General features: G+C 40.5%; 1 protein-coding gene across 2 annotated transcripts; it reads left to right on the forward strand.

The window, feature by feature from the left end:
- The first annotated feature begins 1,477 nt into the window (after positions 1 to 1,477).
- Positions 1,478 to 19,197, forward strand: pnpla3 (patatin-like phospholipase domain containing 3). 2 transcript variants are annotated; one of them, XM_061714781.1, is made up of 10 exons: positions 1,478 to 1,790; positions 3,736 to 3,968; positions 4,072 to 4,137; positions 6,651 to 6,860; positions 9,877 to 9,937; positions 10,048 to 10,224; positions 10,912 to 11,044; positions 13,235 to 13,342; positions 14,264 to 14,381; positions 15,570 to 19,197. In XM_061714781.1, exons 1-10 carry the CDS (start codon positions 1,604 to 1,606, stop codon positions 15,720 to 15,722), a joined length of 1,446 nt encoding a protein of 481 aa, XP_061570765.1. In that variant the 5' UTR covers positions 1,478 to 1,603; the 3' UTR covers positions 15,723 to 19,197. The 2 variants fall into 2 exon arrangements, with proteins under 2 accessions (XP_061570765.1, XP_061570766.1); XM_061714782.1 differs by lacking the exon at positions 14,264 to 14,381.
- Positions 19,198 to 19,495: the final 298 nt, after the last annotated feature.

Raw genomic sequence — 19,495 nt, forward strand, 5'->3', positions numbered from 1 at the left:
CCTCCTGGATCCTCCCTAGGGAGGTGTTCCAGGCATGTCCCTCCTCCCTAGGGAGGTGTTCCAGGCATGTCCCTCCTCCCTAGGGAGGAGTTCCAGGCATGTCCCTCCTCCCTAGGGAGGAGTTCCAGGCATGTCCCTCCTCCCTAGGGAGGAGTTCCAGGCATGTCCCTCCTCCCTAGGGAGGTGTTCCAGGCATGTCCCTCCTCCCTAGGGAGGTGTTCCAGGCGTGTCCCTCCTCCCTAGGGAGGAGTTCCAGGCATGTCCCTCCTCCCTAGGGAGGTGTTCCAGGCATGTCCCTCTTCCCTTGGGAGGATTTCCAGGCATGTCCCACCGGGAGGAGACCCCGGGGAAGACCCAGGACACGCTGGAGAGACTATGTCTCTCGGCTGGCCTGGGAACGTCTAGGACTCCCCCCGGAGGAGCTGGAGGAAGAGCTGGAGGAAGAGCTGGAGGAAGAGCTGGAGGAAGAGCTGGAGGAAGAGCTGGAGGAAGAGCTGGAGGAAGAGCTGGAGGAAGAGATGGAGGAAGAGATGGAGGAAGAGATGGAGGAAGAGATGGAGGAAGAGATGGAGGAAGAGATGGAGGAAGTGTCTGGGGTGAGGGAAGTCTGGGCATCTCTGCTGAGGCTGCTGCCCCCGCGACCCGGGAACGGATAAGCGGCGGACGATGGATGGATGGATGGATGGATGGAGTCTTGTTTTAAGTGTAATGAGATTTTTTTTTACTAAAATGAGACATTTTAACTAGAAATAAGACAAATATTCTTGTTAAGATTGTGAGTTTTTGCAGTGATCCATTTTACTTATCCTGTGAAGGACAGAGTCATATTGATAAGTTCAGAAAAGTGTTTTTTATTGTTGTGTTTTGATGTATTTGATGTAAGCCCAGTGGATATATAATAGAAAGCCTTTATTATCATTATAGTATAATGAGATTAAGCAGCAGCTCCATAAAAGTGCACACATGTAAAAGGCTATGTAAAAAGAATACAAGAAAACAGACAATATAAATATATATATATACTATAAAAATGATTTGATTTGAAGATTTTTATTTCGAACATGCATGTAAAAAAAAAAGAATACGAAAGAGTAAAAAAATAAAATACAGATAATACTCAATTATATGTATGTATAAATATAGTCAAAAACAAAACCAATCGAAGGAAGGAAGGAAGGAAGGAAGGAAGGAAGGAAGGAAGGAAGGAAGGAAGGAAGGAAGGAAGGAAGGAAGGAAGGAAGGAAGGAAGGAAGGAAGGAAGGAAGGAAGGAAGGAAGGAAGGAAGGAAGGAAGGAAGTGAGAAAAGAGGAAGGGAGAAGGAAGGAGAGAGCAGGAGGAAAGAAGGAACAGGAGAATTAGGTCATTTTGACCCAAAGACAGTGCAAGGATTAAATAATAAGTTTATTCCAAGAAAAGGAGGAAGGTCACGTATTGGGTAACGTCGGTCACGTGATGAGGGTAAACAGGAAGAGACCGCAGCCCGGAGGCTGGTAGTGGTCACATCACACAGCAAGTACAAGAAGGAGCTTTATGTCCTGATTCTATCCAGGATGGGCTATCTAATGAAGTATTAAGAGAGGCCAGCAGCAGGACATGTACAGCCATGTTGGACCTGAAGGGCGGCTGGAACCTGTCCTTCGCTGGGTGCGGGTTTCTGGGGGTTTACCACATCGGAGTGGCCGCCTGTCTGCTGGAGAGAGCTCCGTTCCTGGTGGAGGGAGCGAGCCGGCTGAGCGGCGCCTCGGCCGGGGCGCTCACCGCCGCGGTGCTGGCCAGCCGGGCCTGCATAGGTGAGAGAAACCAGCTCTTATTAAAAAATTGTGTTAAAAAAAAAAAAAAAAAAGGGAAGATAAACCATTTCTTGTTTAAAAAATTGTGTTCAATAAAAAAAAATGGTAAGATAAACCATTTCTTGTTTAAAAAATTGTGTTCAATAAAAAAAAATGGTAAGATAAACCATTTCTTGTTTAAAAAATTGTGTTCAATAAAAAAAAATGGTAAGATAAACCATTTCTTGTTTAAAAAATCGTGTTCAATAAAAAAAAATGGTAAGATAAACCATTTCTTCTTAAAAAATTGTGTTCAATAAAAAAAAGAATAGGTAAGAGAAACCATTTCTTCTTAAAAAATTGTGTTCAATAAAAAAAATAGTTAAGATAAACCATTTCTTGTTTAAAAAATTGTGTTCAATAAAAAAAAATAGGTAGAATAAACTATTTCTTGTTTAAAAAATTGTGTTCAATAAAAAAAATAGGTAAGATAAACCATTTCTTCTTAAAAAATTGTGTTCAATAAAAAAAAGAATAGGTAAGAGAAACCATTTCTTCTTAAAAAATTGTGTTCAATAAAAAAAATAGTTAAGATAAACCATTTCTTGTTTAAAAAATTGTGTTCAATAAAAAAAATAGGTAAGATAAACTATTTCTTGTTTAAAAAATTGTGTTCAATAAAAAAAATGGTAAGATAAACCATTTCTTGTTTAAAAAATTGTGTTCAATAAAAAAAAAATAGATAGAATAAACAATTTCTTGTTTAAAAAATTGTGTTCAATAAAAAAAAATAGGTAGAATAAACAATTTCTTGTTTAAAAAATTGTGTTCAATAAAAAAATAGGTAAGATAAACCATTTCTTCTTAAAAAAATGTGTTCAATAAAAAAAATAGTTAAGATAAACCATTTCTTGTTTAAAAAATTGTGTTCAATGAAAAAAAAAAAAAAAAGTAAGATAAACCATCTGAGTACAAAGGATACGAGATAAATACCTCTAAACCGGCCACGTAGAAGAACATTTTAACATTGTTTAGATTTATACATTCATTCTTATTATAATTACGATGGAATTGTCCAGCATAGGGCAACTGATTTAATTTAGTCTGTTAAAAGCGCTACATAGTTAAGTGCACAACTGATAGAACTGTATGAGCAGGCTGACCTGTTAATAGATAGGCATGTACCTGTGGACATGTGTATGTATATATGTATGTGTGTATATGCATGTATATACAGTATGCATGTGTGTATGTATGTATATGTGTAGGTATGTGCTTATATATATACTGTATGGAATGATATTTAGTAATCACATGTAGAATATGCTGTTTGTGAACAGTTATTTTGTTTATACTCGGGCAACTTCTCATATGGATTTATTTATGGATGTTGTTTCATTCTCTAAATCAGGGGTCCTCAATCCTGGTTCTCAAGGGCCGGTGTCCTGCATGTTTTAGATGTTTCCCTGCTTTAACACACCTGATTCTAATTAATCATCGTCATCAGCTTGTCATTGAGGGCTGCACAATTCTCTTAATGACACAGTCACTTTTATCACGGTGCAATGAAGCAGGGAAACATCTAAAACCTGCAGGGACACCGGCATATAAATTATATATTTTTTTGTATTACACTGACGATTTACACCTGTATTTTGGGTTATTTGTGTTGAGGAAATTGAAAGGACCAATAAACTAAACTAAAGTCAAACAGATAAAGTGGTTGCACTGAGATCAGCGATCAGGAGAGCCTTGATCAGGTCTGACATGCTCCCTGACTCCTGGTAGTAGTATAAAATAATAATAAAATACCTGGTAGTAGTATAAAATAATAATAAAATACCTGTAAAACATTGACCAGTCACAGGTTCAATCAGTGAGTTTATTTTATCTTTTTATTTTTTCTTCCATATATAGGTATAGCTTATCCTAAATGAAATCCTTACTTATTTTGTATATTTTCCAGCTAAATGCTGTGAAGATGTGGTGAAGGTGGCAAAGGAAGCCAGGAAGAGAAACCTGGGCCCTCTCCACCCAACGTTCAACCTGGTGAAGGTGCTGAGGTCTGGGCTGGACCGGGACCTGCCCCCTGACGCTCACGTCCAAGCCTCGGGGAAACTCTGGGTCTCTCTCACCAGAGTCTCAGACGGGGATAACGTGCTGGTGTCAGAGTTCAGTTCCAAGGAGGAGCTCATCCAGGTACTGGGCTGTGTTTATTACCTCGTTATCGTTACTGTTGTGCTGCTGTTGTGCAGCGGTGTAATAATAATTATGTTATAATAATCCTGTGCTCTGCTGTCAGGCTCTGATCTGCAGCTGTTTCATTCCCATTTACTGCGGGCTGATTCCACCGCCCTTCAGAGGAGTGGTAGGTATATGCTTGAATCATGCTGGTAAACACTTATTTTTATCTTTTTTTTTTTAGGTTTATATTTTTCCAGGTTTAGTTTGGCTGCTTGTCACCTTATTATCATGTATATTGTGTAGGGCTGAAACGATTCCTCGAATAATTCGATTACAAAAAATGATTGAGGAACTTTCTCTGCCTCGAGGAATCGTTTAATTTTGCAGCTCAAAGCGTATTTCACCCAGACTACATTTAATGTGGCACAACACGCTGACTTCACGCTAGGGCTGGGCGATATGGACCAAAAGTCATATCTCGATATTTTCTAGCTGAATGGCGATACTCGATATATATCTCGATATTTTTTCTGTGCCTTAATTGGGGTTTCCCCCAAAGCATTATAGCATAGCATCTCTGTTAGCATCTCTGTTAGCATCTCTGTTAGCCTCTCTGTTAGCATCTCTGTTAGCATCTCTGTTAGCTTCTCTGTTAGCTTCATTTGTTTCTGAGGCAAACCCTTAAAAAAACAGTGAGTTTTAATACAAAGCCTCGTGCCAAATGTCACACAGGTTCCTTTATTAACAGAGGCCTGCACAATATCAAAATGTATAAAACAAATGAAATAAAAATAAACTGCCTGCATATATAGAATAAAAATGCTTCTTGAATAAAATAAAACAAATATCCCTTTCCTGCATAACAATTAAATTAAAATACACTGTACAATTAATACAATGTAGACAGTAACAGGCAGACTTTTCCACTGAGGTTGACAGTTGTGCAAATAACAAAACATTTGTGCAAATCTCAAATAAAACATTCAAGTCAATTTGTCACAAAATAAGCTTTATCAAAATCATAAAAAAAAAAAAAAGTTAAAAAAAAAAAAAAATCGATATAAACGATATTGTCTCGTACCATATCGTGTTTGAAAATATATCGATATATATTAAAATCTCGATATATCGCCCAGCCCTATTTCACGCACGTAAAGGTAGAAGGAAGAGGCGGCGGATATGTTTGGTTTTAGTAACATGCCATGCTCAGGCATAATATATATATATATATATATATATATATATATATATATATATATATATATATATATATATATATATATATATATAAAATCTACAAAAATTCCAACAGTAATCAAACCAACTTCCTATCTTCTGTTGTCAAGAAATCATGACTAAATTCTGCAGATTGGATTCAGTGCCAGTTATGTAGGACTCATCAAAAACTGGAGAGCATGGTTGTAAAAACAGATAACAATCAACCATTATGATATAATGTATTACACAAATTCAGAGAAAAAATCCAACCCTCGGTCCTGGAAATGTGCTTTTATAAAACCGAAAGTCAACACAAAAAACCACCCTGTAGCGGACCCTTGGTTCCAAGAAAAAGGCAGAGAGATTCGTACGGGTGCTCAAAAAGATTATTTCATAACGGGCACCATGAAAACTGATTGGAAAACAGAGAAAAAAAGAAAAAGGGTGGATTAATGTAAATTTACAAACATTCCACAATCAAACATCACATACTAAAATTCCATGATTCCATCTGTAAACATAGAAATATAAAAAAGATTCATTTATTACAGCACAGTCAGTGACCACTGTTAAAATTCTAAATGTATTACTATTAAAAATAGCACAAGCAGCATCATTTAATGAAAAAGAACATCCAAAGATTTAAAATAATACAAATTAAATACCTCGTTCCACTACCAAGGGAGCTTGTTTGGAAAGTGTCAAAGTGATCGATGCCTTCAGGGAACCATCCCGACAACTAATCAAATTAAATAAAGGTCATGAAACAAACAAAGGAAACGGAGCAGCACAAGCCGAGCCCTCGGGAGAAACAGCTGAGATGCAACAGGTGGAGATTACAGCAGAATCATCACCAACTTTCTACCTTTACCTCTGCTAAACCACACTGGTGAAAACTGACCACCAGGTGGCAGTTAAAACAATTTACTGTCATTTACACTCCCTGACTGGCTAATGCTGTTTATTGTTAATATAATGAATATCCTTCCTCCCCGCTGCCATCAGACTTTACAACCAGGCCTGCAAAAATAAATTCCCAATAACGTAATAAGGTATTACATTATTTGTAAAATTATAATCATTGCAATCATCATTACAATATCCGTCAGGATATTTTATTACATTATTGGGGAAGTTATTACATTATTGGGTTTTATTACATTTTCGATTGAGTTAAGTGCAAATTTTATTACATTTTGAGGCGTTATTACATTTTCAGGAAATTATTACATTATAGGAAATTATTACATTATAGGAAATTATTACATTATAGGGTGCTACAAGGAGTGACTGAATAATGTGAACTTTGAGTGTAGAGAAAAGCACGATATAAATCTAATCCATCATTATTATTATTATTGTCATTGTTATTTTATTTTATGATTGAATTCTGTAATGGATTAAACAAATTAAAAGTGCATTTACTAAACTTATTGAAGAAACAATAAAAAAAAAATGTAATTAATTTTGTGTCTCCAGCGTTACGTGGACGGTGGAATCAGTGACAACCTGCCACAATCAGAGCTGAAAAACACCATTGCCATCTCTCCCTTCTCCGGGGAGAGTGACATCTGTCCTCGGGACAACTCCATCAGTTTCCATGTGTTGCACTTCACTAATACAAGCATCCAAATGAATCTGGGTAACATGTACCGGCTCGGCAGGGCTCTCTTTCCACCGGAACCTAAGGTAGGTAACAAACACGTTTTACATTAACATTCTGCTTTTTTAGATAGCGTGAACACATGTGGATTTGGAGGATGGTCTTATGCTACCAGGCACCATTACTATAGAACCAGCTAGCATTTCTAATGTCAGTGTAATTGATGGCATTTGGTCAAATCAGTTCTGACCAACTTTTGATAGTTCCCTAACATCATGTTCTGCAAACTCCTTTTCAATTGAAAGAAAATATAGTTTTATGTTAACAAATAATCAAACTACTCAGTGTGAAAATAATTTTTCATGAAAACTAGTTGACGATTTACAGGAGCCGTCTGTAAGAAATGTCCAAAACTGGTACTGCAGTCACTTTCAAAATATTGTTGAGCGGCGTGTACCCTCCCCCTCCTCCCCCCGACCAGAGGTTGCCAGGTAGGCTGCAGAATGCAGCAGGAACGTAGGCTGCCATGGCTGCGATAATTAGAGCCGAGCTGGCAACCCGGATGCCGAAACAATACTGACTTGGTGATTGGGAGATAGGTGGAGGGTGGAGCTTCAGAAACAATACTGACTTGGTGATTGGGAGATAGGTGGAGGGTGGAGCTTCAGAAACAATACTGACTTGGTGATTGGGAGATAGGTGGAGGGTGGAGCTTCAGAAACAATACTGACTTGGTGATTGGGAGATAGGTGGAGGGTGGAGCTTCAGAAACAATACTGACTTGGTGATTGGGAGATAGGTGGAGGGTGGAGCTTCAGAAACAATACTGACTTGGTGATTGGGAGATAGGTGGAGGGTGGAGCTTCACAAACAATACTGACTTGGTGATTGGGAGATAGGTGGAGGGTGGAGCTTCAGAAACAATAGTGACTTGGTGATTGGGAGATAGGTGGAGGGTGGAGCTTCAGAAACAATACTGACTTGGTGATTGGGAGATAGGTGGAGGGTGGAGCTTCAGGCCAAAACAAAAAATGACAACATAAACATCAGTTGAGGGCTGCAACTCCTCTTTTTAAACTGGAATATCCTGGCTTGAGTGCTGTTGTCAGTGACAAAAGTATTTGAAATGAACATGATTTTTAAATGTCTGTTGACATATCGGGGTCATTTTATGATTCGTTTTATTATTGCTCTTACATACAGCTCCTTTAATTTAAATTAAAATGCATTCATATAGCATCAGTAACAATACTAATTATCTCTAGGCGTTTTTCTTAAGCGACCCAGAGCATGAGCCCCAAGAAAATATTATCAAATGTTAGTAATATAATTCAATATTGAGAGAGAAAAAAACTCCCCTAGCTAGACAAAAGAGGAAGGAGATAGGACAGAGAGGGTGAAAAACAAAGAGGAGAAACACAAATGTTTTGTCATTATAAACAGCAGAAGTGGAAAGGAGGGGGTAGAACAAGGGGGAACACTCATGTTGGTGGACCCTGCAGAGTTGGCCTATAAGCAGCATTTCTACGACCAAGCTATGTTTACGACCAGCCTGCTCTAGTCTTGTCCTGTAGCTGTCATGATCATGTCCTGGCTGTGCTGCTTGCTCCTGCTACCACACCTAAACGGTATTAACCATCATCTCAACCGCTATTCAAGACCTCTCCGGATTGCCCTTGGTTTTCATGCTAGCCGACAAGAGCCAGGACTCCTCTCATCGCTAGCCCACTGTCCAATCCAGAGGACATGTCAACAGCAGTGCATTTTCCTCATGTCAGCCGCTGGAGGAAGCAGCCCCTATGCAGCTGGGTCCTTTTTCTATTAAGAACTCTCCTCAAACAAAGAGCCCTCAGCTTCAGGCCCAGTTCCTCCCATCTGGTGGACCCCTGTCCCTGCCTACACTCATATGGCCCTTTTCCACTAGTACCTACTCAGCTCGCTTCTACTCTCCACGCCCCCCGTCTTGCGCTTTTCCACTACGGGCCGAGGCGGGTGGAGCCGCTCCAAGCAGATACTTTTTCTGTACCGAGGCTGCCAAGATTCTAACCGGGCTAAGTCGGCACTATATCTGACGTCACCACCCTCCGCGCCACTGATTGGTCGGGGGGTTGGAGTCAGACGTTTGAATCAGGAAGCGGCAGTCAGCGCGAGAACGACTGGCGGCTCGCGGCGATTTTATTATACAGCGCAAATGTCTGTTTGGTGATCCAACTCTGAGGTGCAGATGTTCATAAACCTGGTGCTGAGGAGAAAATTAAAAAGGGATCTAGACGGGAGATAAGGAACGACCAGATCTACCAGGAGCTCTGTTTCTTCTCAGCCACTCGCGGCTCCAGCTGATTTCTGATCAGCACCGACATGAACAAAGGGGTTGTGCAATCGAGTACGTCACAGCAGCTTCACCTCAACCCCCCCACTTCTCACCTGGCTGTGGAAAAACAAACGGGGACAAAGCAGGTGGAGCCGGGACGATGCGTGACGAGGCGTACCGAGGCGAGTCGGGCTGAGTAGGTACTAGTGGAAAAGCGCCAATAGACTCTGGCGTCTGTATCATGGACAAGGGGTTGGTTCAGCAGCTGGGGCTCAAAGTGGGGCTCCACGCTCCTTACGCTCGTCCAATTCTTGCTCGGGCTCTTGACAGTTTACATCTGCATTTCTCTTCTTTTTCTTCACACTTCCATCCATCCATCCATCCATCCATTATCTATACCCGCTATATCCTTTGCAGGGTCACGGGGGTCTGCTGGAGCCTATCCCAGCTACCTTCAGGCAAGAGTCAGGGGTTCACCTGGACAGGTCACCAGTCCATCACAGGGCCACATATACAGACAAACAACCAGACACACTCACACTCACACCTACGTGCAATTTAGAATCACCAATTAACCTACTACGAATGTTTTTGGACTGTGGGAGGAAACCGGAGTACCCGGAGGAAACCCACACAAGCACGGGGAGAACATGCAAACTCCACATAGAAAGAGCCTGCTGGGGCAGGGAGTGGAACCGGGAACCTTCTTGCTGTGAGGCAACAGTCCTGACCACCAAAAATTACCGTGCTGCCCTTTCTTCACACTTATACGAATTATTTTCTTTCCCCAGGTACTGGCAGAGATGTGTCAGAGTGGTTATAAAGATGCACTGAGATTCCTTGAGGAGAACAGTGAGTTGCCGTGGCTCCGACTATTGAGATGATCAAATAGTTAAATAGTTGTCTGTATGTACATAGACCTTTTTTTCTACTGTCACTGATGTCATGTTGTGTGTCGATAGATCTACTGATGCTGGCGTGTCCGACCACTGGCCTCGTCCTGCCAGAGAGCTCTACTGACTGTTGCTGCAAGTCCACTGAAACGACGGAAGAGTGGCTGCTCCAGAGACACCACTTACTGCATGAAAAGCACTTGTGGTTGGATGAAAAGATTGTTCTTCCCACCCCAATAAAGAGAGGTCTTTCTGCAGTTCATACCAATACAGGAACATACAGTATATGAAAATGACATCATATGTCCTTAACCCTTGTGCTGTCTTTGGGTCAAGGGAGGGTGAATGGAGAAAAGAAGGAATGAAGGAAGGAAGTAGGAAAGGGAGTAAGGAAGGGAGAAAAGATGGAAGGAAGGAAGGAAGGAAAGAAAGAAGGAAGAAAGGAGGAAAGAAGGAAGGAAGTAGGAAGGGGAGTAAGGAAGGGAGAAAAGATGGAAGGAAGGGAGAAAAGAGAAAAGAAGGAAAGAAGGAAGGAAGTAGGAAAGGGAGTAAGGAAGGGAGAAAAGATGGAAGGAAGGGAGAAAAGGAAAGAAGGGACGGAGGAAGGAATGGAGAAAAGGAAAGAAAGATGGGAGTGAAGAAGGAAGGAATGGATAAAATAAGGAAATAAGGAAGGAAAAGCACTGAAGGTAATAAAGGAACGAATGACGGAAGGGAGGTAGGAAGAAAAAGGAGTAAAGGAGGGTAAAAAAGGAGGAAAAGAGGAAAGGAAGAAGGAAAGAGAGAGCAGGAGGAAAGGAGGATAGAAGGATAGAAGAATTGGGTCATTTTGACCCAAAGACACTACAAGGGTTAAAATGATGAAATGCTTATTGATGTTAACATCACATTGTTACGTGGTTATGTGACTGGTCATATCTTTGTTTATGTCAGTGTTCGGCGAGGCCTGCCAAAGTAAATCCGACCTGTACACCAAGGTGTCTGGGACTCTGCCGCTGAGACTGGCGTCCTACATGCTCATGCCCTACACTCTTCCTGTCCAGTCAGCCTACTCAGTGGCTCAGAGGTGAGTGGAGATCTTCTCAATGGCTGTCTTTACATCCAAACAAATACTTCGACTAGCGGACTACAGTACTTGTAATTAAAGGAGCTTGAGCCAAGAATAAGAAATGAGACTCATTAGCGCCACCCTTCACCACGACGGCCGTCGGGGGTACTGCAGCCAACAGTGAAGCCGGCACGGGAGACAGCGCGGGAAATTCCGGTCACAGTTGCAGCACATTTTGCAGCACACAGCCTGTTCAAGGCAACGGAGAGATACACTAGAGGAAACATTCTTTTGGGTTTGGAACGCTTCATCTGACATTATTACTAGAAAACTTAAAACGTATACGGATTTTTTTATTAAATCCTGCCTCAATCTTGCCTCATGCTCCTTTAAGAGAATATTCCAGTTATGACGTTTAAGTCACAAGTAGATTGTTATACAACAAAATTGAGTGCTTCTTTGGTTATTAATAATTGTCTGATGACAGTTAAAGGAGCTTGAGGCCGGATTGTGGCAAGATTTATGAAAAAAATCCGTATACATTTTAAGTTTTCTAGTAATAATGTCAGGTGAAGCGTTCCAAACCCAAAAGAATGAGCCCTCTACTGTATCTCTCCGTTGCCTTGAACAGGCTGTGTGCTGCAAAATGTGCTGCAATTCGGGCCCGAATTTCCCGCGCTGGGCTGTGGATGTGACGTCACATGATGCTGCATGCACGTTCTCCCCGTTCTCCCGTGCCGGCTTCACTGTTGGCTGCAGTACCCCCAACGGCCGTCGTGGTGAAGGGTGGCGCTAGAGAGTCTCATTTCTTAAAAGGAGCCTCAAGCTCCTTTAACATAAATACATTTTTAAAATGATCAAAATGGAGCACCACCTAAATATTAAGATTGAATAACCAAATGGCACAATCAGTCTCAAAGCAGCTGGTATGCTAGTGACTTAAACCAAGAGGAAGGGGTGTGAAGGGTATCATTGAAAAAAGATCATTTATTTTTGGTAAAACCATCATTTTGATGGTGACAATTCTCCCCATGAGTGAAATGGGAAGAGAGTTCCATTGGGTAAGATCATTGAGAACTGAACATCATTTAGTTTTCTTAGCTCTGACAGCCTAAGGGAGATGTTGATGTGAGGCCTTTCTTAGTTTGAATACATGGTTGTGACCCAGCAGTTAATTCCTTTCTTAGTTGTAATACATGGTTGTGACCCAGCAGTTAATTCCTATCTCCATTGTTAATATCTCAAAGCATTTTCTGAATAATGGGTCATATCTAAATGATGCTCTACTATGCCATTGTGATGTTTGTGATCATCCAAAACCATCTTTAACATCATCTCTCATAGCAGATACTCACACTTATCACTCACCATTTTTTTCCTTCACCCTATTCTGTATTGAGTGGAATTTAAGCTTCATTTAATTTGGTCGTAAAATGGAGCTTGAAATTACATTGTTTTTACTTTGCATTAAACATATTCTCATTAGCTGGGGTTTTTTGTTTGTTTTGTGACAATAAAAGGAAAAAAAGGAAATTGGGATTCTGGTGGAGTTTTCTTTCCCTATATCCTACTTATCTTATACTTATACTTATATCTCATCCCCATTTCTGCTCCCACTCATGAACACACCACAAGGGGAAAACAACGTTTAAAGGGAAAGAAAAGGGAAACTGAATTGTACAAGTTTCAGTGTAACCTGCAAAGGTCCAAACATTTGGAATGAGATCGATAAGAGCTATAAAAGAGTCTGGATCTCTCTCAATTTTCAAAAAGAGACTAAAACAAAAATTGTTATTAAATTATGTCTCTTATTAAATTTTTTATGTACCAATAATTTTTATAAGAATATCTTTGTATCTAGGAAATCTGAGGAGGTCTCAGGGTTTTATTGTGTGTTTTTTCTTATTTAGGTTATAAGGTTATTATATGTATTATATGTGTAATGTATAGTAGTTCTGCTGTGTGACTGGTCTATTCATAAGCTACAGTAGCTTCTGGGGAGTCCCATTTTACAAACCTCAATTGATTGATTATTATCTGTATTTGTGTTTTTTAATTATTTGTAAATAAACTTTAAACTAAACTTCTCAGTGAAATGTGTGAAGCTAGGTAAATGTTCACATTTATTATTGTATGATGTTCCCATCATTCACAGTCATATAGTATTCATGACCAGGCTGCTTATGCATGTTTCTGGTTCTCTCCTAGGCTCATGGAGTGGATCCCGGATGCGCCTGCTGACGTGCGCTGGTTGTTTGGTGTGGCAGGTGACGTGTACAGACACACCTGGAAAGAGAAACCTGCCAGCTCTATCAGGTGATGGATGACAGATGACATTAAAACAACGTTTTTTGCTGTCTCGGGACCTGAGCCAATTCTCATCATAGAGGGGGAAATTAATTCCCAAGCTTATCAAAATATCTTGTTGTGTAATGTCAGAAAGGCTGTTTTCCAGATGTGAAGCTTGGTAGAATGTGGTTGATGCACTGGGACAGTAAAGTCCTGGAGGGCTGTTGTCCTGCATGGAGATGCTTCCCTGCTTTAACACAACCCTGATAGACACGGCTGTGTCACCAACAGAGTTGTGCAGACCTCCATGACAAGCTGATAATCACCATTAATTAGAATCAGGTGAGTAAGAGCTGGGAAGCATCTGAAACATGTAGGACACCAGCTCTCCAGTACTGGAATTGAGGATCCCGGCACTAGCAAAATAGTCCAAGAAACAAGGTAAGTCAACCACTACGGAAGAGCTTTAGGGCCATGCAGGAGAAAAAATATTTTGAGGGGAAGATTTTTTTTTTTATTGTGCACTTCGAGAAAAAAGTCGAAATGTCGAGAAAAAAAGTCACGATGTCGAGATTAATGTTGAAGTACAATTTTGAGAAAAAAAGCGAAATGTTGAGAAAAAAGTCGAAATTTTGTGAATAAAGTCAAAATTTCGCCTTTTTTCTCGAACGTCAACATTTCGACTTTTTTTCGACATTTCGACTTTTTTCTCAACATTTCAACTTTATTCACAAAATTTTGGACTTTTTTCTCAACATTTCGACTTTTTTCTCAACATTTGAATGAATGAATGAATGAAAAACTTTATTTTGAACATGCTCAAAAAAAAAAAAAAAATCTTCCTCTAAAATATTATTTTTCTCCTGCCTGGCCCTAATACTCCTAATACTAGTACAACCACAGAATGCCTTCATTAAAAAAAACTATTCTTTTGCTGTGCCCAGTCAGAGCCCATACACATGCTGTGGAACGACCTGGAGCTGCTCACACCTCACATCCTACAAGCGTGACTGACTTGGACCATTCTGTTAAAAGAAATGGTCAAACATTCCTGAAAGTTGTACAGGTATAATCCTAATCTACCAAAAGCAAATCTTAGTCATTGCTGCCAATGGTTTGTCCAGCTATCAACTCCAAGGTTCACCTACATTTTCCTCCATTCCTGTAAATATTAAGTGGGTGTGTTTTATTAAAAACACAAAGAATTAGGATTGTTTGTGTCTTATCAGCTTAAGCAGTGTCTTAAATGGGAATGATGTGCCATTTTCTTTAAAAAAAAAACAAAAAAACAATTATTTAAAAAATTGCATAAAAAGTTAATTCCAAGGTGTTCATACTTTTTCTTGGTACTGCTTAGTCAGACACCATGTTAGTGTGGGACCTAGGGTCGCCATCTTTCAGAAATAGAAATAAGGGACGACCCATTTCAGCAGCGCAGGAGCCAAAAAAAGGGACATCCCCAAAACTTCTAAAATGCATAGAAATGTATTTATTTTATATGAAAAAACAAGATGCCTTGATTTAAAGTTTAAAGTGCTTTAATAGCATTGAACTTGCACAACTGTACAGACAGACAACCATACTAGCTGAAATATCCTCCTATTCTACGTAGTCCACATCAGCCCAGATGTATAATATTATATAATTATATAATTATTATATAATATTATAGCCTACAGGTGAAGAATATGGTGTAAAAGTTCATTTATTTCAATAATTCAATTTAAAAGGTGAAACTAATATATTACATAGTCTCATTACATGCAAAGCAAGATATTTTAAGCCTTTATTTGTTATAATTTTGATGATTTGAATTGTTTATTGATTTCATGAAATATTTTTTATTGGGTTTTTCATAAACTGTGAGCCATAATCATCAAAATTATAACAAATAAAGGCTTGAAATATCTCACTTTGCATGTAGTGGGAAATAATATATTTGTTTCACCTTTAGTTGAATTTACTGAAACGAATGAAGATTTGCAATATATTCTAATGTTCCGACCTTCACCTGTATATTATTACATCAATAAATAACAGAGCGAACCAACATATGTTGCTGTCTTTAATGTATCCTGTCGTTTATTTTGTTCATTATTGTTAGTTTGTTGTTCATGTTTGTGCGTGTGTGACAGACGTGCATGGGACAATTGTGAAATACAGAATAAACTGCGTTCTAAGGGACGGGTGTTGACCCTGGTGGGACACATGTTGAAACTAACCCCCCCTCCATATTTCTTTATTCTCCTTACAGTCCCGGGCTGCCCACAGTTTGAAGAGCCGTTCATACTGCATTACGACGCATCACAGCAAGGCCTCTGTGCCGTCCCGTACCGGAGGCAGCAGGGGAAGATTGTTGTCATGGCAACAATGGCTCCTGGACTCTGACAGAACCAGAGAAAACTGACCACCTCCACTCAGGAGAGGGGTGACATCCGCTGCAAATCTGAAATGAGAAACACAGGGAAACACACAACGGGCACACAAGTCTTTGAAATCTGCAAGAGAGAAAACAAACGAACAGACACGAGAACAGGCAGAGACACAAACAGCAACCATTCCAGGTCCCTGAGACTGAATCAGTACTAGACTACGATTATCTGTCCCCCAAAACTGTGGGGTGAGTATGTACGGGAGCTAGCAGGTGTGTATGTCTGTGTAATTGTGTGTGTGCAAAGTGAAAACAAGGTTTTACCTGAAATGCAACTAGAGTGGAGGAGAGAGCCACAACCACGCCACCCGAGGGATCAGAAGCCGACATAGTCCATGTTCCAGACCACTCAAGCTGACCAAACTTACTTATGATTTTTGAAAATATCCATGTCTGTAGATGATATTCTGGTATGATAACCTTCCTGAGTGGCAGCTGGATCAGAGTTATCAGCTCATGAAGTTAAAACCCCCTTCAGGTTAATGGATGATTCTAAATTGGGTGTTTTATACATTTCCTGAATCCTTATGGTCCTGTTCACGTTCACGTTTATGTATTTTTTTTTATTTTTGTATTTTGTGTCTCTAATGTTGTTTATAAAACTAAGCTGGTTCTTTATCTCATTGTTATGTCCTTTATGTCGTGTATTTGCATAATAAAGACCAGTTTGTGACATTAGTGTCTGTTATAGTTTCATAGGAGCCTAATGATGCTCTTCTAGTTTAAGGTTCACAATGACCTGTAACAATGATATAGTAGGGGTTTATTATACATTTCCTGAATCCTTATTGTCCTGTGAGTATTCCAGTTTCTGTATTTTGTGTCTCTGTTGTTCCTAGATGACACAGGGATAAAAGATAGTATATCATTTAGGTGAAAATGTGTGTTGTTTATAGTTTAAAGAGCTGCAGTGACCTCTATGTTGGTCAGAAAGATTCACATCTTAGCTTGAATGAATGATTAAAAGGTCTCCTTTAAAATGATACCAAAGACAATATAGTGAAACATTAACAGATTTCCTGTACATGAGTCTAAACCAGGATATGCAGCAGCATCTAGTGTAATGTTCTGAAGGAGGTGGAAACTTCATGAGCTGATAACTGTGATCCAGCTGCCACTCAGGAAGGTTATTATACCAGAATATCATCTACAGACATGGATATATATAAAAATCATAGGTAAGTTTGGTCAGGAGTGGTACTGACAGGTGAAGTTTCGGGCTCTGGCCCCTGGACTAACAAGGAAGAATCCCAAACCCAGGTCACCAGCCGCCCACGGAGGGCCAGAAGAGGGCGGGAGGGAAACCCCCCCCCCCCGCCAGCAAGCCCCCATGACCACCCATGAGTCCCATGAGTCAGCCAGGAAACCCCCGGTGATGGACCAGGACCAGCCGAGCTGCAGCCACCCGGCATAGAGCTGGCCCATTTAACTTCTCCATCAGATATCGGCCAGGGAAGCACAACGGAGATGTGGATGGCTTGTCCCCAATGCCATTGGATATAGGGAAATAGATAGAACAGTGATCTCAGGAGGTGCAGCCTGAAGTGAAGAGCAGTATGACACAGACACTATCAACTCTTCATTAACGAGGATGGCATTGTGTTTAGAAAAACAGCCACACGATCTCAACTAGTGCTTCCCAAGAACTTTCAACCAATGATCTTTGTAGGACTGCATGGGGAGTTGGGGCACCTTGGTCTGGAGCCGACCCTGCATTTAGTCCCTGACCGCTTCTACTGGCCGCACATGCAGCCAGACATCCAGCATTACTTCACAAAGATGTGTAGCTGCCACAAACACAAACGACCAAATAGGCCAACAAGGGCACCATGTGAAGAATATAGGGACGTCTTATCCTGTCGAACTGGTGGCCATTGACCATGTCCATGTTGAGAGCTGCAAAGGGGGGTATGAGTACACCCTGGTGGACATGGATCACTTTACTTTGCTCAAGCTTATGCCTCCACCAACAAATCAGCAAAGACCAGCTGAGAAGGTTTCGGGGACTTTGTACTAAGGTTTGGCATTCCCACCAAATTGCACCACGACCAAGGCAGAGAATTCCAGAACAAGCTGTTTGCCAACATGGAAAGATACTGTGGTATCTGCAGAGCCGCCTTAACCTAATGTTAGGCCCCAGGGCCCCATCCCCTCCACTTACACAGTCTTATTATAGAAAATCATATTTTGATTAAAGGGGACCTATTATGCATGTAATACTTATTTTAAACAGGCCTTGAATGTCTTAAAAACAAGCTTTTGATTGTTTTTTTTCTAAATAAATTAGAAATTCAGCCTCTAAACCATGTCTTTATCTTCCCATTCTCTAACCTCATTATCTATGCAGGATTCTGAGTGGGCGGGGCTATGATAATGAGGCTCTGTGCTGATTGGCTGCCTGAATGACGCGTAGCAGGGGAGGGAACAAAGCCTCTCTCTGGCAGAAGAGCAGCCGGCCGGCTGCGTACACTATTGAACCGCGTCCCATGCGATGCGAGGGAGTCTCAGCAACAAAATCAATCCCATTGCTTTATTTTCTATTGGACTGTCCTAACTGGCCGTTTTCAGCTGAACATTTGTCGGACGTCCTGCTTCTATTTTCTTCCTGTCGCTCACATTGAAAGCCGGTTGAAAGCGCTGTAGGAAACAGTCATGATGAGGAACGGCTGATCCAGTTAGTTGAAATGAGAAGTTATCTCTATGATTCCTCCTCATTTCACTACAAAAACCTCAATAAAGTGGCAGCTGCTGGAGGGAGATGGACAGAGAGACGATGTCACGCAGTGCTACGATAGTCGGACGCTCATGCAGTTACACGGTTTTATAGTTGTGACCGTGGTTTGCATTTTGGTCACGTAAAGAAAATGCGCCGAATCTTATTGGCTCGTAGATCCACATGACACTGGACGGCTCATCCGGGCGGCTGTACAGACACTGCAGAATTTAGTTTCTCTCCTCCTTATCTGAGTTGGCAGGCTGAGGGGAGACCACTTTATATATGTTAAAGACAGAGAACACCTGTTTTTCATAATAGATCCCCTTTAATGTATCACTGAGCCCACTTGAGTATAAACACAAAATACACTTTTTATGACACTTTTTATAACAACCACACACAGCAAACCAAGATGTGTGAAAGTTTACATATAATATAATTAACACACAGTAAAGCTGTATTTTTGGGAAAAATACAGACTGCTGCTGAACTGACTGCTGGACTGGACACAGAAATAATGTTGAACTAAACCTGCACAGTAAGGTCTGTGATGCAAATAAAGTTCCATGTTCAGGTTTAACCATAGACTGTAAAGAAACATATAACATATATATATATATAACAACATATATATTAACATATAACACAGCACCAGCCAAACATCGAGGACCGCAATGGAAATAAGCCTGTTGACTTTATTGTGTTTTAATCCTCGACAATTTTTATCATTAATGTATGTCAGACTGCATTGCAGTTATTCGTGTATGTTTTTTTTTAAAAGATTGTCTAATAAATCAATCAATCAATCAATCCCTGAGGCTTGCAACATGTCACGCAATGACGGAACGAGATCGGCCTACTGATTTGCTGCAGAAGATACCAGAGAAAGAACCGAAGAAGTGGCAGAGCTGCAATAAATAGGCATGAAAGGAGTAAAAGTATTTTGGAAGTGGGATCGAGTGGGAGGGGGAGTTTATTTAAATGTTTGTATGATACTGGGCTGACGAGGAGAATATAGTGTGAGTTCCTGAAA

Source organism: Cololabis saira, chromosome 23, assembly GCF_033807715.1.
Source record: "Cololabis saira isolate AMF1-May2022 chromosome 23, fColSai1.1, whole genome shotgun sequence".
In the NCBI taxonomy this organism is placed as follows: domain Eukaryota; kingdom Metazoa; phylum Chordata; class Actinopteri; order Beloniformes; family Belonidae; genus Cololabis; species Cololabis saira.